This window comes from Vicugna pacos, chromosome 34, assembly GCF_048564905.1.
Source record: "Vicugna pacos chromosome 34, VicPac4, whole genome shotgun sequence".
Taxonomy (NCBI): Eukaryota; Metazoa; Chordata; class Mammalia; order Artiodactyla; family Camelidae; genus Vicugna; species Vicugna pacos.
In genome coordinates this window covers 3,413,242-3,436,663 of record NC_133020.1, presented here as the reverse complement: position 1 = coordinate 3,436,663, position 23,422 = coordinate 3,413,242, and the positions used below count along the sequence as shown (strand labels likewise).

Below are 23,422 nucleotides of genomic sequence, written 5' to 3'. Positions count from 1 at the left end.
AAGGCAAAGCCAGGGAGGCTGATGGTGATAAATCTTTTTCCCAGTTAATCACTTTTTAATACCAAATGCCGAGGTACTGGTCACAAACTCACCGGGCCAATTTAGCCATCAAATGTTGCTGTCCTTCTGTAAATACTGCCAGCCTCCGGCAATCAGATACAAAAATGAAAGAACGTTTACACGAAATTCTGCCAAAAGTGCAGCGGCTTATTAGCAAACAGTCACGCACTGGTTGATCATAAAAGCTCAAGAAAGTTTCTTCTCTGACCTCCAGGCCGGCTACAGGAGCCTTCCATGAAAGGAGCTTTGTTCTGGGGGAAGGGCAGCTCACTTTCCACCCAGGTGAGGCACACAGTACGCTGTCAGGCACCTTCTTTTTCAGTCAACAGCTAAGCAGATAAAGATACAGGTTTTTTTTTTTTTTTTTAACTTTCTCCAGTTACAAGGAACACCACATGGGCAGAGATACACCTGATGTCACTTTGGTCTCACTTCATGTTCCGATGAATCAGCTATTTGAGACGATACTCACATTCCCAAACTACGACATTTTACGGATGGCCGTGCAGTGTCCTCTTTCCATCAGACACAGGCACTGTATCAAACACCCACATCTGCACCTCTGACCACAGCCTCAATCTAATGAAAACCAAGGTTCCAGGAATCTGTTCCAAGGCCTGACCTTTCACTTGCTGTTGACTGCTGCAAACTCTGAAAGAAATGGTTTCAAAGGAATCCTTTTATCAGGCAGTACTGCTAAAGGGGTGATAATAAAAATTGTTCTGTTGATGCTCTGGTGGTGGCTATTGTTTTTGCAGATGCACACACAGCAGCAGGAAAGTGTTCAAGCAGTGCCCAAGGACGGGAGTGGAGGAGGATGAAGCTGGAGGTGGGGCAGGGCGCTGAGCACATGGGACTTCAGAGGATGCGGTAGTGACTTGGGATTCTAGTCTCGGTTTGCTGGGAAATCATGAAAGGGTGTTAAATGAAAAGGTGCTATAAAATGGCTGCATTGGGTCCCCCACAAATTGGTATGTTGAAGCCCTAACTCCCAGTGCTCAGAATGTGACTGCATTTGGAGACAGAGTCTTTAAGAGACGATTAAGTTGAAAAGAGGCTGTGAGAGTGGGGCCTCCAATATGACTAGTGTCCTTACAAGAGGAAATCTGGACACACAAAGAGAAACCAGAGACGCATATGTACAGAAGGAAGACCACACAAGGACACAGTGAGAAGGCGGCCGTCCGCAAGCCAAGGGGAGAGGCCTCCGAAGAAGCCCAGACTTGCTGACACCTTGATCACGAACTGTCTAGCCTCTAGAAACGTGAGAAAATAAACTTGTTGTTTAAGCCAAAAAAGAAAAAAAAAGGCCAATGCCCAAAAATGGACTCTCAAAATTCACTTGACTCACCCACCCTGATATCTCAAAGTCCATACTTCCAAAGACAGGCTACCAGAACACTGGTCCTGAGAGAAGCCCCTAAAAAAGATCCCCAATTCAAATAAATCTGAGAAATGCCATTTACTATGCATCCCATTTGGAAACTCAAAAGGCTACTTAGAGCACCAGAAAGGTGCTGTGAAGTCCACCAGAAAGAAAGATATGTTTAACTTCTCTGGGCCCCGTGCTTCTGCAGTACAGAATCTTTATCTAGAGTACTCTTACTTAATGGCCGGTATGAGGCTGGAATATATTTTGGGAGATGCTGCTCAGGCAGGGTGAAGTTAAAAGGAAAAGTGTCCACCTTAGGAGTTCCTGTGATCTGTCGCCCAAATCATCTCACTGTCTACTAAACGGAAGAATGACCTTGCATCTCATGTCTAGCCTTCATGCTACAGTGGAAACATTTTCCATCATTCTCCCTTTGTAGATGGAGGATAGCTGACCACCACTTTCCATGTAGAAAATCTCTATCCATTTAGCGATCTTTATTAAGCCATCCATCGGTATAGTCTTGGCTCCAGCCAGGAGGAGTTCCGAGAGCAGGAAGGTTTCTTGGCAGGGGAGAGGCGTATCTGTGTGCAGAAGGATACTTTGCTCAGAGCTGGGGAGATGGACTGAACGTGGAGGAAATAAAGCTCTTCAAGGCAGCTGCTGGGTTTTAATCTACCTTTATTCTGCATACTCAGCATATTGCTTAGAACCAATGAATGATCAATAAATTAAGTATCTAATATTTTAACTTACCATATCATTTCCTCTAGGCTTTTCCTCTCTAAATGCACTATCCTGCACCCACAAATTTATTCTGCCTGTCTCTTAGGAACTCGTCGGCTTTTAAGACCAGTTTCCATTTCCAACACACGGCTATATACGTAGACATTAACTGTGACTGGTCATGCTTCTCAGACCCCTAATCCCTGCCTGTGGGAGGCACAGAAAGTACAGGAGCATCGTGGATACTACTGGACATGGACGCTCCCCCTAACTCATCTGCTTTGTGAAAGGATTCTTGACAACCTTCCCATCCTCAGCAGTGATTCTGCTGGTAAAACACCGTCACTGATTACTCATTCATTCAACTACTGCACATCATGGCGTTCTCTTTCGAGTCTCTGCGGGCATTGTGCTTACAGGCAATCACTTAAAGGATTTAGCAGTCAATCACTTCCATCTCTTCTGTATTTTCCAGGCACTATTTTAGACTCTTTGAAATACACCAGTTAGCAAAACAGGCAAGAAAGAAACCCCTGCCTTTCTGAAGAGGAGGAATAAAAGAGCCTGGCGAGGGGGATCTACAGTATAAGGTGGGTGGATAAGAAGTAGGTTGCAATTCTAAACACAGGGGACAGGGAGAGGGTGGCAATTACGCAAAGACTTGCAAGAGGTGAAGGAGGCGGTCACGCTGTTCATTTCATGGTAAGAAATGAGTTCAGTAAGAAACAAGAGAAACAATGCCGTGGGGCCAGGGCCATCATAAAGGTTATGGATTTTACAGTGCGAGAAATAAGGAGCCCCTGAGAGATTTTAAGCACAAGAAGGACAGGCTGTGATTTGCATTTTTTAAAATGTATAAATTTAAAGAATTTAAAGAATCGTGGTGGTCACTGTCCTGACAATTAGTCTGGACTGCTGGCACAAGGGGAGCAGTGGCAGGAGTAACGAGGAGGCCACGGCAGTAATCTGGGTGAGAGATGGTGGCTTGGACAAGGGTGACAGCGGTGAAGGCGGTGAGAAGTTGGCAGGTTCCAGAGACACTCTGAAGCAATAGTTGACAGGATTTATTGATGGGCTGAATGTGATATGAGAGAGCAAGACAGAGAGGAAACAAGGAAACCCCAGGACTTTCAGCTTGGACAACTAGTCAAATGCACTGAGATGGAAAACACTGTTGGAGAAACAATGAAACGCTAACTTCAGGAGTTAAATTTCCTAATGCTGACTTGAGAAATCCCGTGGAAATGCAACAACCCCAGGTACCATATACGTTGTTTCATTTATTGTTACTGTATTTGGGGTGAGAAAAAAGATTGAAGACCTGATTGTCAGCAGTTTGATGTATAATAATATAAATAAAGAAACATTAAAGCTCGTATTGCAAACTTACTTTCTTTCTAATACTCTATGCTGTTGCTTTAAGGCAAAGCATGTAAAGGTAATGAATTTTAGGTCTTTTTTTTCTCCCAATGAGAGGAGTGATTCTCCCCAGGTTGTGTTTCTCGCATTTGGCATTTTTTCATGGGTTTCCTGGGCCCTGTACTTAGAGCTAACAACCTAAAGAATCTGACAGTCCAGCACTGCGGTCCCCTTTGTCATTCCCGATGCAATGAGCAATTTGCAGGTTTTCTGTTTACAGGAACTTGTTTTAGCTGCTTTTCCCTTTAGGAGCCCTAATTACATTATTTCACAGTTTTCTTCTAACAAGAAGGAAAGCGTGTGTTCCTTTGAATAGAAATGTCGTGTTCTCAGCGGAGACAGTGAGAACAGAACGGCTCCAGGAGTCACAAAAATGTCTTTTGACCTTTTTAAGAGTTTAAAACGATCAGAAGCATTGGAAGGCTGAGCGGTGATGAGCCGCTTTTATGAGAGTATGAATCATGAGGTTAAGAGAAATAAGGAAAACAGTGTTAAAAATTAAGACGATCACTCAGAAGGTGACAATTATTCTGAGTAAAAGCAAACAATAATATAGACTAAACTCTTGCTGAGAATTATAAAGCACACAGACAAGAAAAAGACAGCTGTTAATGATGTCTGAGAACTCCTCTTGTCCACTGTGTAACTGTCCAATTCTTCCGTTAATAAATTCTGGGAGTCTTCCAACTAAGGCATAAACATCAGAGGGGGAGGTAAGTCATTTTCTTATTAAAGAGTGTGACTTGTGAAAATAGAAATGCCCCGTGAAGGCAAAAATAAAACAGATTATTTAATGATGTGGAAAAATTCCCGCCAGGCCCAGATCAAAAGCCAGGGAGAGCATCCCAGATGCAGCGGAGCCGTGTCCTCAGAGCAGCAGGAGAAGGCTTTGCAGGAGGTTCAGGTCCCACACAAGGAGAAGTCACCGCCCAGGTGACGAATTAGTGATGGACGGAAGAGAATGACTCTGAAAGACATTGCTCAAGGGCGTCTGATTTTCAGGTGGACACTGAATGAAAAGTTGTTTCCGACATCTGTTTTGTTCCAGCACCCAGCACTGAGGGGAATGGAGAAATCTGGCAATGACAGTAGCAGGCTATAAGAACAACAATGAAAGAAAATGCTTCCTTTCTTATATTTAATGTCTATTCTGCTAAACTTTCAAATGCCTTTAAACACAGCTATAATATTTGTAATCTATAACATTTCTACCGTTTGGAGATTTAGGTGATAATTCCAATGTTTGTTTATAAATAAGTCCCTGATAACCATCTTCTTTCTCTTGATAAATATTCATTTTAAAATTGAATAGTTTTATGTTAGGATTCTGCCCTTCTGTTAGATTTGACCACATCTACTCCCCAATTCTAAAATATGCTTTAGGACTGAAAAGCTGAAAGCATGTACCACCACTAGCTCTTAGGTCAAGAATTTAACCTGTGTTCCCTAGGGTGGGAATAAGGGACGGGAGGAGCAGGGTCAGTCTTTAGTGGCATTATAAAGATTTGTGATTAGCTAAATTATGATTATAAATTGAAACATATAGAGTCGAAAAAAGCAGTCAACTGGGTTATGTTTTTTCAAGCCTGGTTATTCCTATGAAATGGAAACAGGGCCCCTTGCTGTGCTTCTGACTTTGAGCTGTGACAGCTTCTTGGTGGTGATGGTGACAATGATGATAATGATGACAAGGACTACAAAAAGAGCTGACAGGTCCTCAGTGCTTCCCACGTGCCGGCCCCTGTGCTGAGCGCCCAGTGAGGCTGGCCCTGGGTCAGCCTCACAGGGACCCTGTACAGTGCAAGGGAACAAAGCTGGACAAGGTGAGCTCACGGTGGTCAGTGGCACAGCCTGGCCTCAGACTCAGGTCAGCACTCATCACTCCACTCTCCAGCCTCAGGACTCCGGATCTGGAACCTGGGGCAGTGCGCCTCCATGCCGAGCTGTCTCCAACACAGAGGGGCCTGGCCCCCACGTGAGGCCGGTGGCCACGAATTTAAAGTAGACCACCAAATGCAAGTAGAGTGACAGAACGTAAGTCACAATCTCTGTCACATATGGCAAAGCAGTGACATGACCTGGAGGTCGTCATTCTATGTGAAGTAAGCCAGAAAGAGCAAGAAAAATGCCATATGATATCACTCATATGTGGAATCTTAAAAAAAAAAAAAAGGAAAAGAAAGGAAAAAAAAGAGGACACTAATGAATTCATCTACAAAGCAGAAACAGACTCGCAGACATAGTAGACAATTTTATGGTTAGCAGGGGAAAGAGGGTGGGAAAGGATAAATATGGGAGTTTGAGATCTGCAAATGTTAACCACTATATATAAAAATAGATAGAAGACAAATTTCTTCTGTATAGCACAGGGGACTATACTGAATATCTTATAATAACTTTTAACATAAAAGAATGTGAAAACTAATATATGTATATATATGCATGACTGGGACATTGTGCCACACACCAGAAACTGACACATTGTAACTGACTATGCTTCAATGAAAAAAAATTTTTTTAAGTACGTGGGAAGAGGCAGGGATAACAGACCTTTGAACGTGTTCCATTTTTAAATGCGGTGCAAATCCAACTTCTCTATTTTCCAACACTGCATCTGATGAAGAAGCAGTAAGCTCATTTGCAGACTTTCATCAGAAAAATTATATTAACAGAAATCTCAGCTTTAGAGTGTGGCCAGAACTGACTACAGCTACTGACTTGGAAAACTGCGACCCAAGGAGCAGGACGATACCACCACGGATAAAAAGTGGCAGGTGGAGAAGCCAGCTGACGGCAGTGAGAAGAGGCTGGATCAACCAGGCTGGTTGAAGTTGAGACAGAGAGACATCCCAGACAGTGGCTGCGCCCAGAGACTGGCGGTCACAGACAGATGGACCACTGCAAGGCATCCCAGGGCCTCCTCTGTCAGTGACGGCAGTGGTCCCAAAGCAGGGCAAGCTGGATGGGCCATAAACGGGCTGGAAAGATGGGACCTCTAATCGTACGAGGAGAATTCTCATGAACTGAAGACAGAAAAGTGATGGAGAACATAAAGTTTTCCAAGAACGGGAACTGAAAAGAGAAATGTAGGCCAGAAGAGGGGAAAGAAAAAAATCAATACGGGCACAGAGCCATTTACCATTAAATGCAATCTTCATTCCTCGAGTTCAATTTCATTTTACTGTTTGGTGTATTAAAACATAATGCTTATTTTACCAGGTTTCATAAGGGCCATTCTGGAATTTAAAAGTTACTCCACAGTGGTCTAGGTGACACAATAAAATCTTCACCATTTGGCTAAGCGAAATGCAAAGTAATTTCCAGAAATCTGAAAGCATGTTCAATTCAGCTGTATGAGTCTATGGTCGTGCAATGCTCTACACCAGGGGTCAGCTAATCCATGTGACAGTGGAGGAGGTGATAGACTATAGTTGTGATGGACTGTGTGACAGAAACCTCAAATATTTACTATCTGTGTCTCTGAAAAAGAAAAAAGAAAAAGAAAGAATATTTGCCATCTCCTGGTCTATCCCATGGTATCACGTTTATTCCTATAAGCTGCTCCTTTCCCACGTCCTTCGGGGAATGAGGTAAGAATGCCAATGAGCATTGATGGGTGGGTGTTTAATGAAAGAGAGAGCTGAGGCTGATGGCCTCTGTCCATGAGATATCTGTTTGCTCTTTCATTGAGCGTGTTGACGGGGCTGTGACACTGACTGGCACGGAGGCTAATGGGGAGAAGGCTGGGGGCAGGCATGAAGGGAGATCCCAGAGGTGAACACAGCCGCCTCCCGCAGTGAGGAGGTGCAGGACCCCCACCGCCATCCCACCTCGCCATTTCCACCAAACTGTTACTGGGGGTCACCTCCCCTGGTCAGGCTGCAGGTTCAGCCCCATGCAGACCTGAGAGTTTAACCTGATCTCCAGGGCCCTGAGCGGTAGCCTACCATTTGTGTTGGTTTCAGGGAATGAATGATGTGGGAGACACTGAACGAAAAAACCGGGACAAAGCTGTGACCCTTACTAAAAGTGAAGCCGAAACAAAACAAACAAAAGCAACCCTGAAAGCCCCTCACCTTGGGGAGGGAGGGGACCACCACTGCTTACCGTCCCTTCTCAGAAGACATCTCATTGTCAAGGTCATTATTAGGAAAGCCAGGGCATCACTAAGCCCCCTCTTTTCCCCACAGCTTTTACTCTTGCAAGTACGCCCCAATATTATAAAATATACAAAAATACTTCAGTATCTCAAGATCCCCTGTGAGAATGTAATAAAAAATACCAAACAAATCCCCCTCAAATGTAGCTCGGGGATGCTTCTTCCGTAATGGAGGGATATCACGTGAGAGGACGTGGGAAAAGAGCAACTACAAAGAGCAGGACCAAGGGAATTAATTCTTCCCAACAATCGAAGTTAATCCACACTTTCTTGCCATATGTCACTATTTATTGCAAGTCAATAGTCTGACACACAGTCTGTAAGAAAAAACCCAAATACATTTTCAGCCCATTGTTCTCCTGCTATACAAATGCTCACTATCCATAGAAGGGAATGGAATAACCGGCCATCACAGTTTAAATGGTCTTTATCTGTACTGAACGTCCACCCCAGCAGAGGGATGACCCCCCACACACACACACACAAAGAGTGAGAGCCAATTAGTTCGCTTTAAAATTCATTGTTAAAAAGAATTCCATCCAGTAATGATTTTCTAGGCTGTTCTTTACAGTATGTAATAGAAGCTCAAATGTATTCCCTGTGAGTAAAGGGTGCGAACAGGAGAGGCACAGAATAAAACAGATCCCACATTTAAATTCTCAAAGATGCAAGTGAGCTCTTTTATGATGAGGAATAAACTACTTCTCGACGTCTTAAAGATTCCTTATGCTGTGAAAGTAGGACTAATCAGAAACGGTCTCTAAATTGGGTCTGCGATCATTGCTAGAGAAAGAAAACTCTTGGATTCTGAGCCCAGATTCTCCCGCCCAACCCTGGGCAGGGGCTTGTCAAAAGCCGACATCTGCTGCCTGAGCTGCTGACGTGGAGGGACCGCACCGGCTGGGTGTGGAAGTGGCCTGGAGGAGCCTGCAATCTGTGGCGGTGTCTAACTTAACTTACTTGTGTAAAACAGAGAATTGGTTTTTGTTTTCAACATGTACAAGGAAAAATGTTCAAAGGAGGCTTGCGGAGGGTAAGACTTGGGGAGTGGCCGGGGATTGGGAAATAACTACTGTTTTGTTTCTTACATGGATTAATTTGTAGCTTTGCAAAACTGAAATATTTTCCAGAAAAATTCAATGAAGCATAAACACGATGGGAACAGGCGAGATCATGTCCTTCTCCTCCAGTGCCCTGGGTGGCGACGAGGCAGGATGACAAAGAGGTTTTGGTAAATCGGAGGAGAAATCAAGATTGTAAGAATATACATTGCCCCCAAATTATGCCCTCCCCCAGAGCTGGCTAATATTAGCAAAAGGAAGATCTGTATGTCTGACAGATGCCCTGCTGACTCCAAGGCTGCCCTTTCCCTTCGGTCCTCACAACTCCTACCTTCCGCAAACACACACACACAGAAACGTCTAAATTCTCTATAAAGGACCTGAATTCTTTCCCCATCTTGTTCCCCTCCGTGGCCTGGACTCATCAACAGGGAAATCAGACAAAACCATTTAACTGTCAACAGAGCCAGAGGCCCTGTGGGAAAAGCACGGCAGGAGACAGGAAAGTCGGCAGAGACTTGAAAGACCGACGCTTCATCCTTTACACACACACACCCTCCATCATCTCTTTGACATCATTTCGTTTGGCTCCATCCCCGGCCCGCTCTGCTGCAGTCGTGTCAGTTTCCCTGCTGCTCTGTGAACACTCCAGTATTTTCCTGCCTCAGGGCCTTGGCACTTGCCTTTTCCTTCTACTTGAAATACTCCTCCCCAGATAGCCACATGGCTCAATCCTTCACCTCCTTGATGTCTCTTTCAAATGTCATAGTATCTGTGAGGCCAGCCCTGACCTCCTCACAGTGCGTATCAGCACGCGGCATGCAACGACAAATCTAAAGGGTTTAAATGTAAGCTCTATGCAGGCAAGACGTTCACCGTGTTCCCTGCTGGAATCCTAGCAACAAGCGGACAGTCAACATTAAGGGAATTAAAGAGGATGAAGTAATGAGGCTAAAGAAAGCACACTCTCCCTGAATATAAGCCAGGGTGGCTTTTGTATGATGGAGAATCAAGCAAAGGTGAAATGAAAAGAAATATTTTCCATGAGTCCCTGGACTCAATGTTTATGCTCGTTTATACAATCTTTTTTTTTTTTCTTTGTAATGTATTTTACAGCCTCACTATTTCAACATAGAAGGAACTATAGCCAGGGACTATAAAATAATTTCAATCCATCACATCAATGCAGTCCACATATCATTTTGAAATACTCTAGCGGGGGAGAGCTGCGTTGCTTTTGCTCACATCACTACAAACATTTCACCTGCTGTTCCTTTATAGCACAGAAGACTGTCCGTAAAGCAGGACTTCTGTTTCCATAAAAGCTTAATTCTACTGCTTCCTGCCTTGGAGTCAGAGCCCTTAAGATTATGTCCTTAGTGACTAATCACACGGAATAAAGAGGATTATCTCCATTTTAAGAAGTTATTTCTAGCAGGAGAATCTGACTTTTTAAAACCTTCCGATGTATAAGGAGCTCAGGAACCGAGGGGCCAGGCCACAGAAACACGAGCTGGGTGCCAACCTCTGTCTCCGACTCCGAGAGAAAAGCATGCAGAAAAATGCAAGTTGCCCGCAAGAACTGCCAGAGGCTCTAGTATGTTTGCAAAGCGTTTTTCAGATAAAAGCCAGCACAGAAGAGCTAAAGCTCTTGCCATTGCCACAGCTGGGACGCTTTGCTAATGTTTCTCCTGATGGATTAAAAGTGATTTTGGAACAAGTTCCACGAAAGTAAAGGATTAACAGCCTTCCGAGGAGGATTCATTCATCACGTTATCAAAGGCACTCTGGGGACGGCCAAAGCTCGCCTGCATGCGGGGACCTAATGTCATCAGGAAGGTCCTTCCTGACCAAGGTGACAGCCTGCCGAGACTCAGCACTCCCCTTCATTACTTGGGAGGAAGTCAAGAGAAGGCCTTACTGACACAGCCAGCCCAGCGCCACTGCACCTGCTCCTGCAGGTCAGCAACAACACGGCAGGCACGTCAGACAACAAGGAAAGGTCAGATTCTAACAAAACAAACCTCATACTGACACCCAAACGTTTCACACTGGTGCTGAGGATGTGGTCTTTGTACAGGTTTAACATCCAGTTCACTTAAAAAAGGGTTCTGCATACCAAAATCTAACTAAACACAATTGCTAGCTTTTTATGGTTTTATTCATTTCGATAATGTATGTTGAGCAGCAAACACTAAAAATTTAGATAATAAATACTGGACATGCCAAGAACCTGATGCTGGAAATACAGCACTGAACAAAACAGAAAATAACCTCTCTCCTCATGGGGCTTACAGTCCAGTTGGAGGAAATAGATATAAAACTGTGTTACATAAAATAACAAAATTATGTAGCATTTTAGAAACTGGAAGTATAGTGAAGATAAAGTTAAAAAGTGAAATGGCGGTAAGAAGTGAGCAGAGTATGTGATTTCATTTTAAATAGGAAAGTTACAGTAGGCCTTATCAAGAAGGGGAAATTTGAGCTCATATAAAAATTAACTCAAAATGATCAATAACCTAAATACCAGAGCTAAAACTATAAAACTCTTAGAAGAAAACAGAGTTGTAAATGTTTATGACCTCAAATGTGGCAAAGAATTCTTAGATCTGACACCAAAAGCAATGAATAATACAATAAATGAATAAAAGACTTCATTAAATGAAAAACTTTTTTTTTTGCATTAAAGAACATTATCAAGAATGTAAAGTGACAATCCAAAGAATGGGAGAAAACATTTCCAAATCATCTAGAGAACTTAATATCCTGAATATATAAAGAACTCTTAGAGCTCAACAACAAAAAGACAACCCAATTTAAAAATGACCCAAGGAATCGGAATAGACATTTCTCCAAAGACACACAGATGGCCAATAAGCACATGAAAAGATGTTCATCACTGGTCATTAAGAAAATGCAGCACCCCAGTGTTCATAGCAACACTATTTACAATAGCCAAGACATGGAAGAGCCTAAATGTCCATCAACTGGACTGGATAAAGAAGATGGGGTATATTTTATACAATGGAATACCACTCAGCCATAAAAACTGATAACATAATGCCATTTGCAGCAACATGGATGCTCCTGGAGAATGTCATTCTAAGTGAAGTAAGCCAGAAAGAGAAAGAAAAATACCATATGAGATCGCTTATATGTGGAATCTAAAAAAAAAAAAAAAAGCATAAATACAAAACAGAAATAGACTCATAGACATAGAATACAAACTTGTGGTTGCCAAGGGGGCAGGGGGTGGGAAGGGATAGACTGGGATTTCAAAATTGTAGAATAGATAAACAAGATTACACAGTATAGCACAGGGAAATATACACAAAATGTTATGATAAATCACAGAGAAAAAAATGTGACAATGAGTGTGTATATGTCCATGAATGACTGAAAAATTGTGCTGAACACTGGAATTTGACACAACATTGTAAAATGATTATAAATCAATAAAAAATTAAAAAAAAAAAGAAAATGCAAATCAAAACCACAGGACAGCTTTAAACAAAATCAGAAAAAAAAATGTTGGCAAAGGTGTAGAGAAGTAGGAACCCTTGTACGATCCTGGTGGGAAAATAAAAGGGTGCATCCACTGTGGAAAACAGTTCCTCAAAAAATTAAACAGGGGTTGGGGTATAGCTCAGTGGTAGAGCACATGCTTAGCATGCACAAGGTCTCAGGTTCAATCCCCAGTACCTCCATTAAAAAAAATTACACAGAATTACCATGTGACCCAGCAATTTTACTCCTAGGTATATACCCAAGAGAAATGAAAACATGTCCACACAGAAACTTGTACACCAATATGTACAGTAGCATTGTTCATAACAGTCAAAAGGTAAAAACAACCCTAGTGTCCATCAACAGGTGAATGGATAAACCAATTGTGGAACAAACATCCAATGGAATATCATTCAGCCGTAAAAAAGGAAACAGAGTATTGACTATGCTAAAACTTACTTTAAAAATATAACGCAAAGTGAAGACATCAGACACAAAAGGTCTGTTGTGTAATTCTTTTTATATCACATCCCCAAAGGTTATCAGGGGATGGGGTGGGGAGAATTGGGAGTCATCACTTAATGGACATGGGGTGTTTTTAATGAGACAATGGAAAAAGTTTTGACATAGAGCCAATAAGTGCACAACATTGTGAACGCACTAAGTACCACTAAATTGTACACTTCAAAATGGTTAATTACATGTTATGCAAATTTCACCTTAAAAAGTAATCAAAAAAATTTTTCATCAGATTTTCAGGATATTGTGTTTTATATTCAACTTGCAGTTTTGTATTCATTCTAGCCTCTAATCTATTTGTAACATTTTAATCTTTTTTACAATACAGTTTTACGGACCTATAATCCACATGCAGTAGAATTCACTCATTTTGTATGTATATTTTGGTGAGTTTTGGTAAATGTATGTAGTTTAGCAGCCCCAGCCATAAACAAATTTTAGAAAGCATTTGACACCCCAATAAGTTTGTCTTTTTACAGTTAATCCCCACCCCCAGGTTTTCTGTCATTATAATTTTGCCTTTTCAAGTCATACAAAATTCTAGAAAAGGCAGAATTACAATGACAGAAATTTCATATGAATGGAATTATTCAGTATGTGGTCTTATGTGCCTGGCTTCTTTTGCTTTAGCAAGTGTTTGGGGTTTCATTTATTTTGTTTTATGTATCAGTAAATTATTTGTTCCCCTAATTTCTCAATAATTTACCACATTAAGTTTACATTTATAAGGTGAGGTCACCAGATTATTTTTATTTTTTAGCTAACATAAATAAAGTTGCTATGAATATTTACTTACAAGACTTTTTATATGGACCTAAGGTTCCATCTTTTTTCAGTAGATACTGAGGAGTGAAACTGCTTATTTTTTATGTTTGACTTTTTAACAAACTGCTGAATTTTTCCAAAGCGGCTGAGCCATTTTTCCTTCTCACCAGTAATGCCGTAAGGGCTCCAGTTACACCACATTCTTGGTCAACACTTAGTACTGTGAACCTTTTTAATTACAGTCATCCTAGTGGGTGTATGGGGGTTCTCTTTGCAGCTTTAATCTGAATTTCCCTAATGACCTTGTATACCTTCTTTTGTATAGTGTCTGTTTGAATCATTTGCCCATTTTTAATGAGTTGTCATATTATTATTGAATTCTAAGAGCTCTTTACATATCCTAGATACAAGGATATCTTTACAGTTATATTTTTTGTAAATATTTCTCCTAATTTGTGGCTTGCCATTTGATTTAATTAACTTTATCTTTTAAGAAGTAAAGTTTTTAATCCTGTTGGTGTCCAATTTACCAACATTTTCTTTTATAATTTGCGCATTATACATCCTAAGAAATCTTTGTTTAACCCAAGTTCACAAAGATTTTCTCCTATTTCCTTTTAGATTTTTTGATGTTATTTAATTCTTTTCTTTAGGACTATGATCCACTTAGAAATACTTTCTAGTGTACAGTGTGAGGTAAGGGTTCATGTTCATATTTTTTTCCTTACAGATCATGTGTTATTTCAGTATCTTATAATTAAAAGACTATCTTTTCCCCGTGGAATTACCTTAGTAACTTTAGCAAAAATCCTTTAAATTTACCTTTGAAATCTGAATTCTATTCCATTTTCTACTGACTGTTTTTACCCCTGACTTTGGGTCACACACTCCTGTTTCTTTATGCGTCCAGTAATATGATTAAAAACCAGACATTGTATGTCACACTCTGAAGTGACTCTCTGTGCTGTTTTGTTCTTCTGAAATTTGCTGGTTTACTGTTTTAATATATGATAAACTTGCCTGGACTTCAACTGAAAGAAAAACATCCATTTCTATGCAGAAAGCTGAAATTTTTGTCCACTGGAGTATGTTTATTTTGCTTGGACCTCTGAAGGAATCTCTTTTGTGCCTGCACAGTTTTGTGATCGGCCAATGACTTCAACGGAGGTGATACACAGACAACTCAAACCAGGAACGCTTCCAGCCGCTGCTGCACAACTTGCATACGAGTTGAAGAATTCACTGAATTTTGCGGAAATAAGTAAGTCTCCCCAAGCTTTCAATTTTGCTTGGGCTTTTCAGAGATGTTGTTCAGCAGTCATCTGTGAATGCCCGGAGGGTGTATCACCTCAGCCCTCCTTCAGCTCTCTCGTTTCCAAAACCTCCCCCTTAAATTTCTAGCTACTCCACCAGGCTCCCAAACCAAATCAGCGACCTCTTGTCAGTAGCCCTGTGGGTTTTTGACACTAGATCTGGAGGGATGGGAATATCCTTAGGCAAGAAGCATCTTATCCCAGGTAGAAAGAGTTTGTAATAAGTAAATATTTTCTACTTCTTTGCTGTCTTTGATCATCTTTTAAATGGTTACATTTAGTAATTTTTCCATCTTCCAGTATTTCTCCAAGTTTCCAATATTTAAAAAAATTTAATAAAGTTTTACACTATTTTTTTTTGAAATGAGAATCACTCAACCAACTCAGGCAGGGATTTGTTCATATATGTAGAGTTTTAACCATATTTTAAGCACTTGGGAATATGTTATCATTATCTACTTTATCATTATATGAAATCAAACAAATGACTCCAAAAATTAGTCAACCACAGCATGAAAAACCTTCTTGTTCGCAAACACTAAGTTTCAGACCCAATTTCTGCAAAGGTGGTAGAAACAATAAAAGAAATCATACAATTAAGGTAGCCATGGTCTGTTAACCCCACTAAGGGCTTTAAAATACTTATTACCTTTCCAGAAAATTTTTAAATACACAAAGATTTTTAGGCAAAAGAGTAAATACAGTTTAGACCCACACTCCCTTGGGAAAAGGAAAAACTCTGCAAACGCAGAGTTTATTTGAATGTTAGGAAAATTACCTTGAAGGCTGCTAAACAATGAAGGCTCAGTACGGCCATGACAACGGCCAGAAGGATGGTGGCTAAGTTCCGCATGTCCCATATGGTCTCTACCAGAGGAATACTGCCCACCTGCCAGTCATAGCACAGGGTGACAGGTGCAAGCAGAAGCCACACGTTGAAGGCCAAGAGGTAGGAATAGGTAAGGAATCTACAAAGAGAAGAAGAGTCACTGAAAACCAACTCAAGATCCACAACATTTTGCAAAACATTCATTCGCCACGTTTCTATTAAAGAGCATTTCTCTACTATCCAGCTTATAGAAAAGACGAGGTGAGATGGGAAGACATTCCTTCACTGAGTCATCTAATTGATCATTTTGGAATATATGTAATAGGTTCTAGGCACTGTGGCAGGGGCTGGCCTTTCAATAATGAACAAGCCAAGACAGACTTTCCATGACTTGTATTTAAAATTATCCTAGAAATAAATGCATTGCCACTGAGATCAACGGTATAAAATAAAAGGGTGATGACGTGCTGCCCTGCTGGGTATGATGCCCTAGGTTAAGAGACATTCGAACTGTCCCTTTTTAATAGTGTCCAGAATCCTGCAGTAGATAGGAACGCATTTAATCATTTTACAATAGACTGATGTGTATTGAACCGTATCAAAAAAATCAGAATATCTGTGGTAGGGAGATACAGTCTTTTTATTCACAAATCTAGGGGCCAGGCTTCAAGAGGAGGGAAATACAGCTGTCCTTGTATTAAGAACAGCTGGGGGGACCCAGGGAAGGAAAGTGATGACGAGGGGTGTCACTCCTGTTTCCTGGCTGTGTCAAGGCCCCCAGGTAACGCGGAAGGCATTCCAACTGAGCCCCTTCCTTCTGGCACAGAAGAAACTGAATTTATTTCAATCTGTTCAGTCAACACAAACTTGTTAAGTAGTGTTCTAGACCCTTGAGGACTGCCTGACTGTCAGCAGATAACAAACTCCATCCAAACCTCTGCACAAGCAGATGGCCAAACTCCAGCCTGGCTCCCAGGAGCAGAAGGCCGAGTCCCTAGGAAGACCCCACCCCACTCCATTGTAACACCTGCCTGAGAAGGTCACCATCACCAGGAGAGTTTACTGTTTTTCTAGCTAATCCCTGACCGAAGGCCGCTCCCTCCCTTTCTTAAAGCATCTACTACAAAAGGCTTAAAGCGGAGTAGGCGTCTCTTATAGCTCAGACGTCTTTCTCAAGGGCTTGAGAGCTACCCCTTTAGGATGTAACTATCAGGAAAGATGGGGTCTGTCTCCCAGGCTGGGGGAGGACAGAAGCCCCACTTTGATGACCGCCAGCCAGCAGACACAGCCAGCCTAAATGCGCTCATATGGCCAATCCTTTGCAATTATTTTTAGTTCTCCGACTGCGGAGCCCCAGTGTGCCCCATCTCACGCTCCCTGTAAGATGCCCAATCACCTCGGCGCAAATCAAGACTGACGCCGAGCACCTCCCCAGTCACTGAGCAACGTGTGTTCTCACCGCTTTGACTAGTGTCCAGCCATGTTTCGCTTTGGGCTCTCTCTGGAACTAAGCCAGAGAACTGCATCAATCCCTTATCCTCAGTAAAAACCGAAACAGCGAAAGAAAATAAGATACACAGAATTAAGGACATAAGCCCAGGAGGGTACGGAATGTGACGGGAAGACCTCCCTCACTGTCCGAGCCTTTGGGAGGGACTTTTGGGTTGGCAAAGAGGTTGGATCCGATCTTTTTCTTAAATTTTATTTTATTGAGTTATAGTCAGTTTACAAGTTTGTGTCAAATTCCAGCATAGAGCACAATTTTTCAGTTATACATGAACATACATATATTCATTGTCACATTTTTTTCACCATGAGCTACCACAAGATCTTGTATGTACTTCCCTGTGCTATACAGTATAATCTTGTGTATCTATTCTACATATGCCTGTCAGTATCTACAAATTTCAATTCGGTAATTTTTAAGTGACTTTCCAATATTAAGAGCCAGTGCCGCCCTGAATTCCTCTCAATAAGTTTAGCATCTTCCTTCCCTTCTGAGACCTTCCTGTCTTACCCCCTTCACTTTCCTCCTCCTTCTCCAAGGCTGGCAGTGGAAAATCGCTGACAGTGACCAGCGGTGGCTCAGCGACAGGGAGGATTCACTGCCTCAACTCTCAAACCCCAACAGGGAAGTGGACTGAAGGAGTGGGGGCATTTCAATGGTGTTTCCCTGCATGTTCCTCCGTGAGGTTATTTTAAATAAGATGTTAATATACAGACAGTGCAGTATATACTGAAAGCTTGATAAAGTCCAAGCTTTGTGATTTAATAAAAGTGAAAGCAAGAACACTGGCCTTCCCCCTTTCAAGCTTGGGCCCATGAAGCTGTCCCATGAGAATGCCAATCCCAGAGAAACATGATCGGGTCCCTTGCGGCTGCTTCTTTCCACAGGGCTTCTAAGCTGGTGTAACCACTTCTCAGCTCAGTAAGGATTCTCCGTGACTTGGCTTTAAAGAATATGCAGCCATCAAACTTAGCAGGGAGGCCACACAGCTGTGCCACTCAAGTTACATCCCAGCTTGTAGAAGTGACTTTAACCCTCCTACACTGCTGGTGGGAATGTAGTTTGGTGCAGCCACTGTGGAAAACAGTATGGAGATTCCTCAAAAGACTAGGAACAGACTTACTGTATGACCCAGGAATCCCGCTCCTGGGCATATATCCAGAAGGGACCCTACTTCAAAATGACACTTGCACCCCAATGTTCATAGCAGCATTATTTACAATAGCCAAGACGCGGAAACAACCTAAATGTCCATCGACAGATGACTGGATAAAGAAGCTGTGGTATATTGATACAATGGAATACTACTCAGCCATAAAAACCGACAACATAACGCCACTTGCAGCAACATGGATGAACCTGGAGAAAGTCATTCTAAGTGAAGTAAGCCAGAAAGAGAAAGAAAAATATCATACGAGATCACTCATATGTGGAATCTTAAAAAAAAAGAAAAAGCCAAATGAACATAAATACAAAACAGAAACAGACTCATAGACATAGAATACAAACTTGTGATTGCCAAGATGGAGGAGAGTGGGAAGCGACAGATTGGGAGTTCAAAATCTGTAGATACTGACAGGCATATGTAGAATAGATAAACAAGATTATACTGTACAGCACAGGGAAATGTATACAAGATCTTGTGGTATCTCACGGTGAAAAAGAGTGTACAATGAATATATATATATTCATGTATAACTCAAAAATTGTGCTCTACACTGGAAATCGATACAACATTGTAAACTGACTATAACTCAATAAAATTAAATTAAAAAAAAAGAAATGACTTTTAAAAAGATTATCTCTCCTTGATATAATAGATGAAGGCAATGATTCTAAATGGCTGCTGAAGTTATTAGGTGAAAAGTTGACAGGGTACTTTGTAATGGATGGATCAGACTAAATCTGGTGCCTATAACTTACTAGTCAGTCTTAACATCACAGAAAAGGAGACTAACAGCCAGGTGTCCCTCTTGATGGGTAAACATACCACCATCTATGAAGTGGTCTTGTCAAATAAAAAAGAAAATTAAACTTGAATCTAACCAAGTGCTTTATTACCAGTTTACATCAAACACAGAAAGCCCCGAACATGTTAAATAACACCACAGGGAGGCAATGTGCCAAATCCAAGATGTTACAATTTCCGTACAACAAATGACTGCAGTTTCCTCAACAAATACATTGTAATGGGAGGGAAAAAAACCCCAGGAGAGGGCACCTAGGAATGAAGAGACTTAAAAGATGTATCACCCAAAGTGCAGATTTTGTTTAGTTGCTAATTCAAACAAACTACTATTAAAAAAACTGCTTCTGAGACAGAAGAAATTGAAATGCTGGTTGGACATAGGATATTGGAGAATCACTGTTAATTTCTAAAGTGTGATAATGGTATTGTATCTAATGGTATCTATTCTTTAAGAGACTTTGTCTTTTAGAAATACAACCCAAAATGTATGCATTTGAAATGAGATGCTGTCTTGGATTTGCTTCAAAATGATGCACTGAGGAGCAAGGGGGAAAGAGGGGGCTGGGGTGTAAATGAAACAAGATTGTCCATGAGCTGTGATCGTGGAAACTGGATAATGGGCGTGTGGAGGTTCTGTATGTTACTTTCTCCACTTTTGTACATATTTAACATTTTTCATAATAAACACTATTCTTAAGTAGTGGTAAAGGCAACAAAATGGCAACAGGAATGCTTCCTTGTCTCATGTCTGGTTGCAGCTTGACCACAGAAGAGCCGCAAACACTAAGCAGAAACTTTTAATGTTCTGTTCACATTCTGACCTTGCCCCGCAGCTTGTCCTCAGCTGCTTCTATAATCTAGACTTGCCATGTTGCACTGACAAAAAGCACATATAAGAACAACATTTTCTTAAAGTTACAATCTTAACGTTTCTGACCTATTTTTTAAATACTCAATTGTGACTTTTTACACAGCGTAACTGAAATTAGTTAAAAAAGAAAAATAAACCACAGAACTAAAAGAACCTTCCCCTTCCTGTAACACTGAGAAGGTCGAAACTATTAACTTACCCCAAGACTATTAACTTTAAACCTCCTTTTTTAAAATTGAGGTAGAGTTGATTTATAATATTATATTAGTTTCACATGTACAACATAGTGACTCAACATTTTTATAGATTAAACCCCAGTTAAAGTAAAGTTATTATAAAATCTTGGTTATGTTCCGTGTGCTGTACAATATGTCCTTGTAGCCTTATTTATTTTATACACAGCAGTTTGTACCTGTTAATCCCCTACCCCTATCTTGCCCCCCCCCTTCCTTCTCTCCTCTGGTAAACACGAGTTTGCTCTCTATAATGGTGAGTCTGTTTCTGTTTTGTTACATTCTTTTTAATATATGTATATTATCTCCAGAAACTCAGAGGTATCCACCTACCTTTTGTGCACACGAATTCAGATCAATTTTGCAAGTAAACTCTGTAAATACTATTTGAAATACTGAAACAGCATTGGAAAAAATTTTGCAAATTTAAGCATAGAAAAGCCACTTGGAATCATGCCAGACGCTAATTACATGTTAGGGGGCTGGCTGAGTTGGCTGTAATCAGCAACTGATGGGTTTCTTTTTAACTCATTGGCTATGAATTACATTTCAAACTAATCACCTTGTTTAGTTCTGCTAACATTTCAGAAATAAAGCAATCTTTTGAGCATCTCTGGCCTGCTGTGTTCTCTTTTTTAAAGCAGGAGCAAAAATAAAATGAATTATTTACCAATGTTCGACCACGAATTCTGCTAACAGGAGGAAAGCCACTAGAAAATCTTGCCAAAAAATTGGAATACAGAGCACAGAAAGCCAGGAATTCCACTTAAACAATTGAGTCATGTATTTTTATTGATAAGCCAGGAAAGAATGAAGAGCTTTCAGGATGAAACAGTCGAGGCTGGTGGGGAACCGGCATCAGATGCCAGTGAAACTTCAGAACTCATTAAATCTAAATTTCCATTTTTATCAAGAAAAAAAAACCAGAGTGCTTTAAGTGCAAAAATATACCTAGATTCTGTTCTTTGCCTTTGAAAAAAACCTTTAGAAATAACACAAGCCTAACATACTGGCCCATCCTAGAAAGATGCTTACCACAGGTACACATGGAAAGATCACGCACTGTGAGCAGAAATGTCCAGCACTTGCTTGTGTCATATGAACGTGTTTCTGCTCAAAGGATCCTTCTTTTTCTTTCATCTACAAAACCCTCCATCATCTTGCAAATACAGGACACTGGCTCCACTGTATACACCTGGTGTCTTCTCAGGAAGGGCACTGGCCAACACTGTCAGTACACCAGCCTCAGTGTAAACCACGTTACCTCCAAGCAATGCCCTGGCTCCTCCTCTGTCCACTGGCCTTTGTGCTGCCTCTCCCTGGCTGTCCCCTACTTTCATCCCTCCAACTCCTGTATTCCGCTGATGCTTCAAAAGGGTCTCCATGACCTCACTGTCGTTGCCCTGGCAACAACAACAGGCCTTTGTAGACATAACCCACTTACTGTTACCACCAGCACCCTCTCCTGCTTGTAACCTTGTCCCGGACTAGCCAAAGGGGGCTGTTTCCTGAACTAAGTTGTCAAGGGGCAGGAGACCCTCACGTGAATTCGATAAATGTTGAATAACTACTCTGTGCACTTTTGTAGGTGCTGAAGGGTAATGAGGGGCAGCCCCCGTCATCCACAGGGACGTTTCACAGCATCGGTGGTGAGAAGACGAGCACACATGACATGCTTGGGTAACAGTGAAACACAAACATCACATTTCAATGGTGCTCCAGTGCTTCATGAAAAATGGGGGATTAGGAAATGCCCTCCTATACGGAGATTCCGTAAAAAACTAACAATAGACTTTACCATATATGATCCAGCAATCCCACTCCTGGGCATATATCCAGAGGAAACTCTAATTTAAAAAGATACATGCACCCCAATGTTCATAGCAGCACAATTTACAATAGCCAAGACGTGTAAGCAGCCTAAAGGTCCAATGACAGATGACGGGATACAGAAGTTGTGTATTTATACAGTGGAATACTACTCAGCCATAAAAAAGAATAAAATAATGCCATTTGCAGCAACATAGATGAAACTGGAGAAAGTCATTCTAAGTGAAGTAAGCCAGAAAGAGAAAGAAAACACCATATAATACCACTCATATGTGGAATCTGAAAAAAAAAAGACAAATGAACTTATTTACAAAACAGAAGCAGACTCACAGATGTAGAAAACAAACATGGTTACTAGGGGGGAAGGGAGTGGGAAGGCATAAATTGGGAGTTGGAGATTTGCAGATACTAACTAATATACATAAAATAGACAAATAACAAGTTCATATTGTACAGCACAGGGAACTATGTTTAATACCTTGTAGTAACTTATGCTGAAAAAGAACATGAAAATGAATATATGTATGTTCACATATGACTGAAGCATCATGCTGCACACCAGAAACAGACACAACATTGTAAACTGACTATACTTTAATTTAAAAAAAAAAAAAAAAAAACAGACCTCTTAGGAACCAAAACCAAGCAACTACAAGAAAGGCCAACTTCTCTTTGGACCACAGGCCTTCACGGCAGCCCTCCTCCTCCCAGGCTTTGCTCCATCTCCTCCATCTGCTCCTGGGTCTCACTCATGCTTCTCATAACTGAGGAGGGAACTAAGCCTCAGGGCTGCCCAGCCCCTCCTTTCCTGTTGCCTTCACACACCTGTTACTTCAGTCTTCTTGGCCAAGTACCTCACTCTTAGGTTTTAAATTCCTGAGAGCAGCACCTGACGGGCTCACCTCATCTTTTGGAATCAACTCTCACAGGCTGCAGACTCCCAATTTCTGATCCTTCAGGTCCCAACAAAGATGTCACCTTCTCTGTCAAGCCCTCCCTGCCAAGCCCCCTCCCTAGGCTCGGGGCTTCCATGCTGCCCTATGACTACCTCTTAACGTGCCTGTCTTCCTGATAAGACAGAAGCTCCCCAGGGACAGGGCTGAGTCTTGCTTATAGTTATTTCCCCAGCACTCAGCTCTAAATAGATAAGTTTTAAGAAATCAACTTGATATTAAAATAATGCCAAAAGTAAAAATAAAACAAAACAAAATAAAATAAAATAAAATAAAATAATGCTTAATAATTGGGAAATATTAGAATTTTATACTTTTATTTTGTCCTG

The 23,422-nt window shown here is 41.2% G+C and overlaps 1 protein-coding gene across 3 annotated transcripts in view; it reads right to left on the bottom strand.

Annotated features, from left to right (window-relative positions):
* Positions 1-23,422, bottom strand: part of TMTC1 (transmembrane O-mannosyltransferase targeting cadherins 1) — a 233,656-nt gene that overhangs the window by 96,770 nt on the left and 113,464 nt on the right. For 2 of the 3 annotated variants that reach the window (XM_072954819.1, XM_072954817.1), the window contains exon 8: positions 15,680-15,869. The exons of the other annotated variant lie outside the window; for it this stretch is intronic. In XM_072954819.1, the coding sequence (XP_072810920.1) occupies positions 15,680-15,869 (190 nt within the window). The remainder of the gene's footprint in view (positions 1-15,679; positions 15,870-23,422) is intronic. 3 annotated transcript variants of the gene reach the window in all.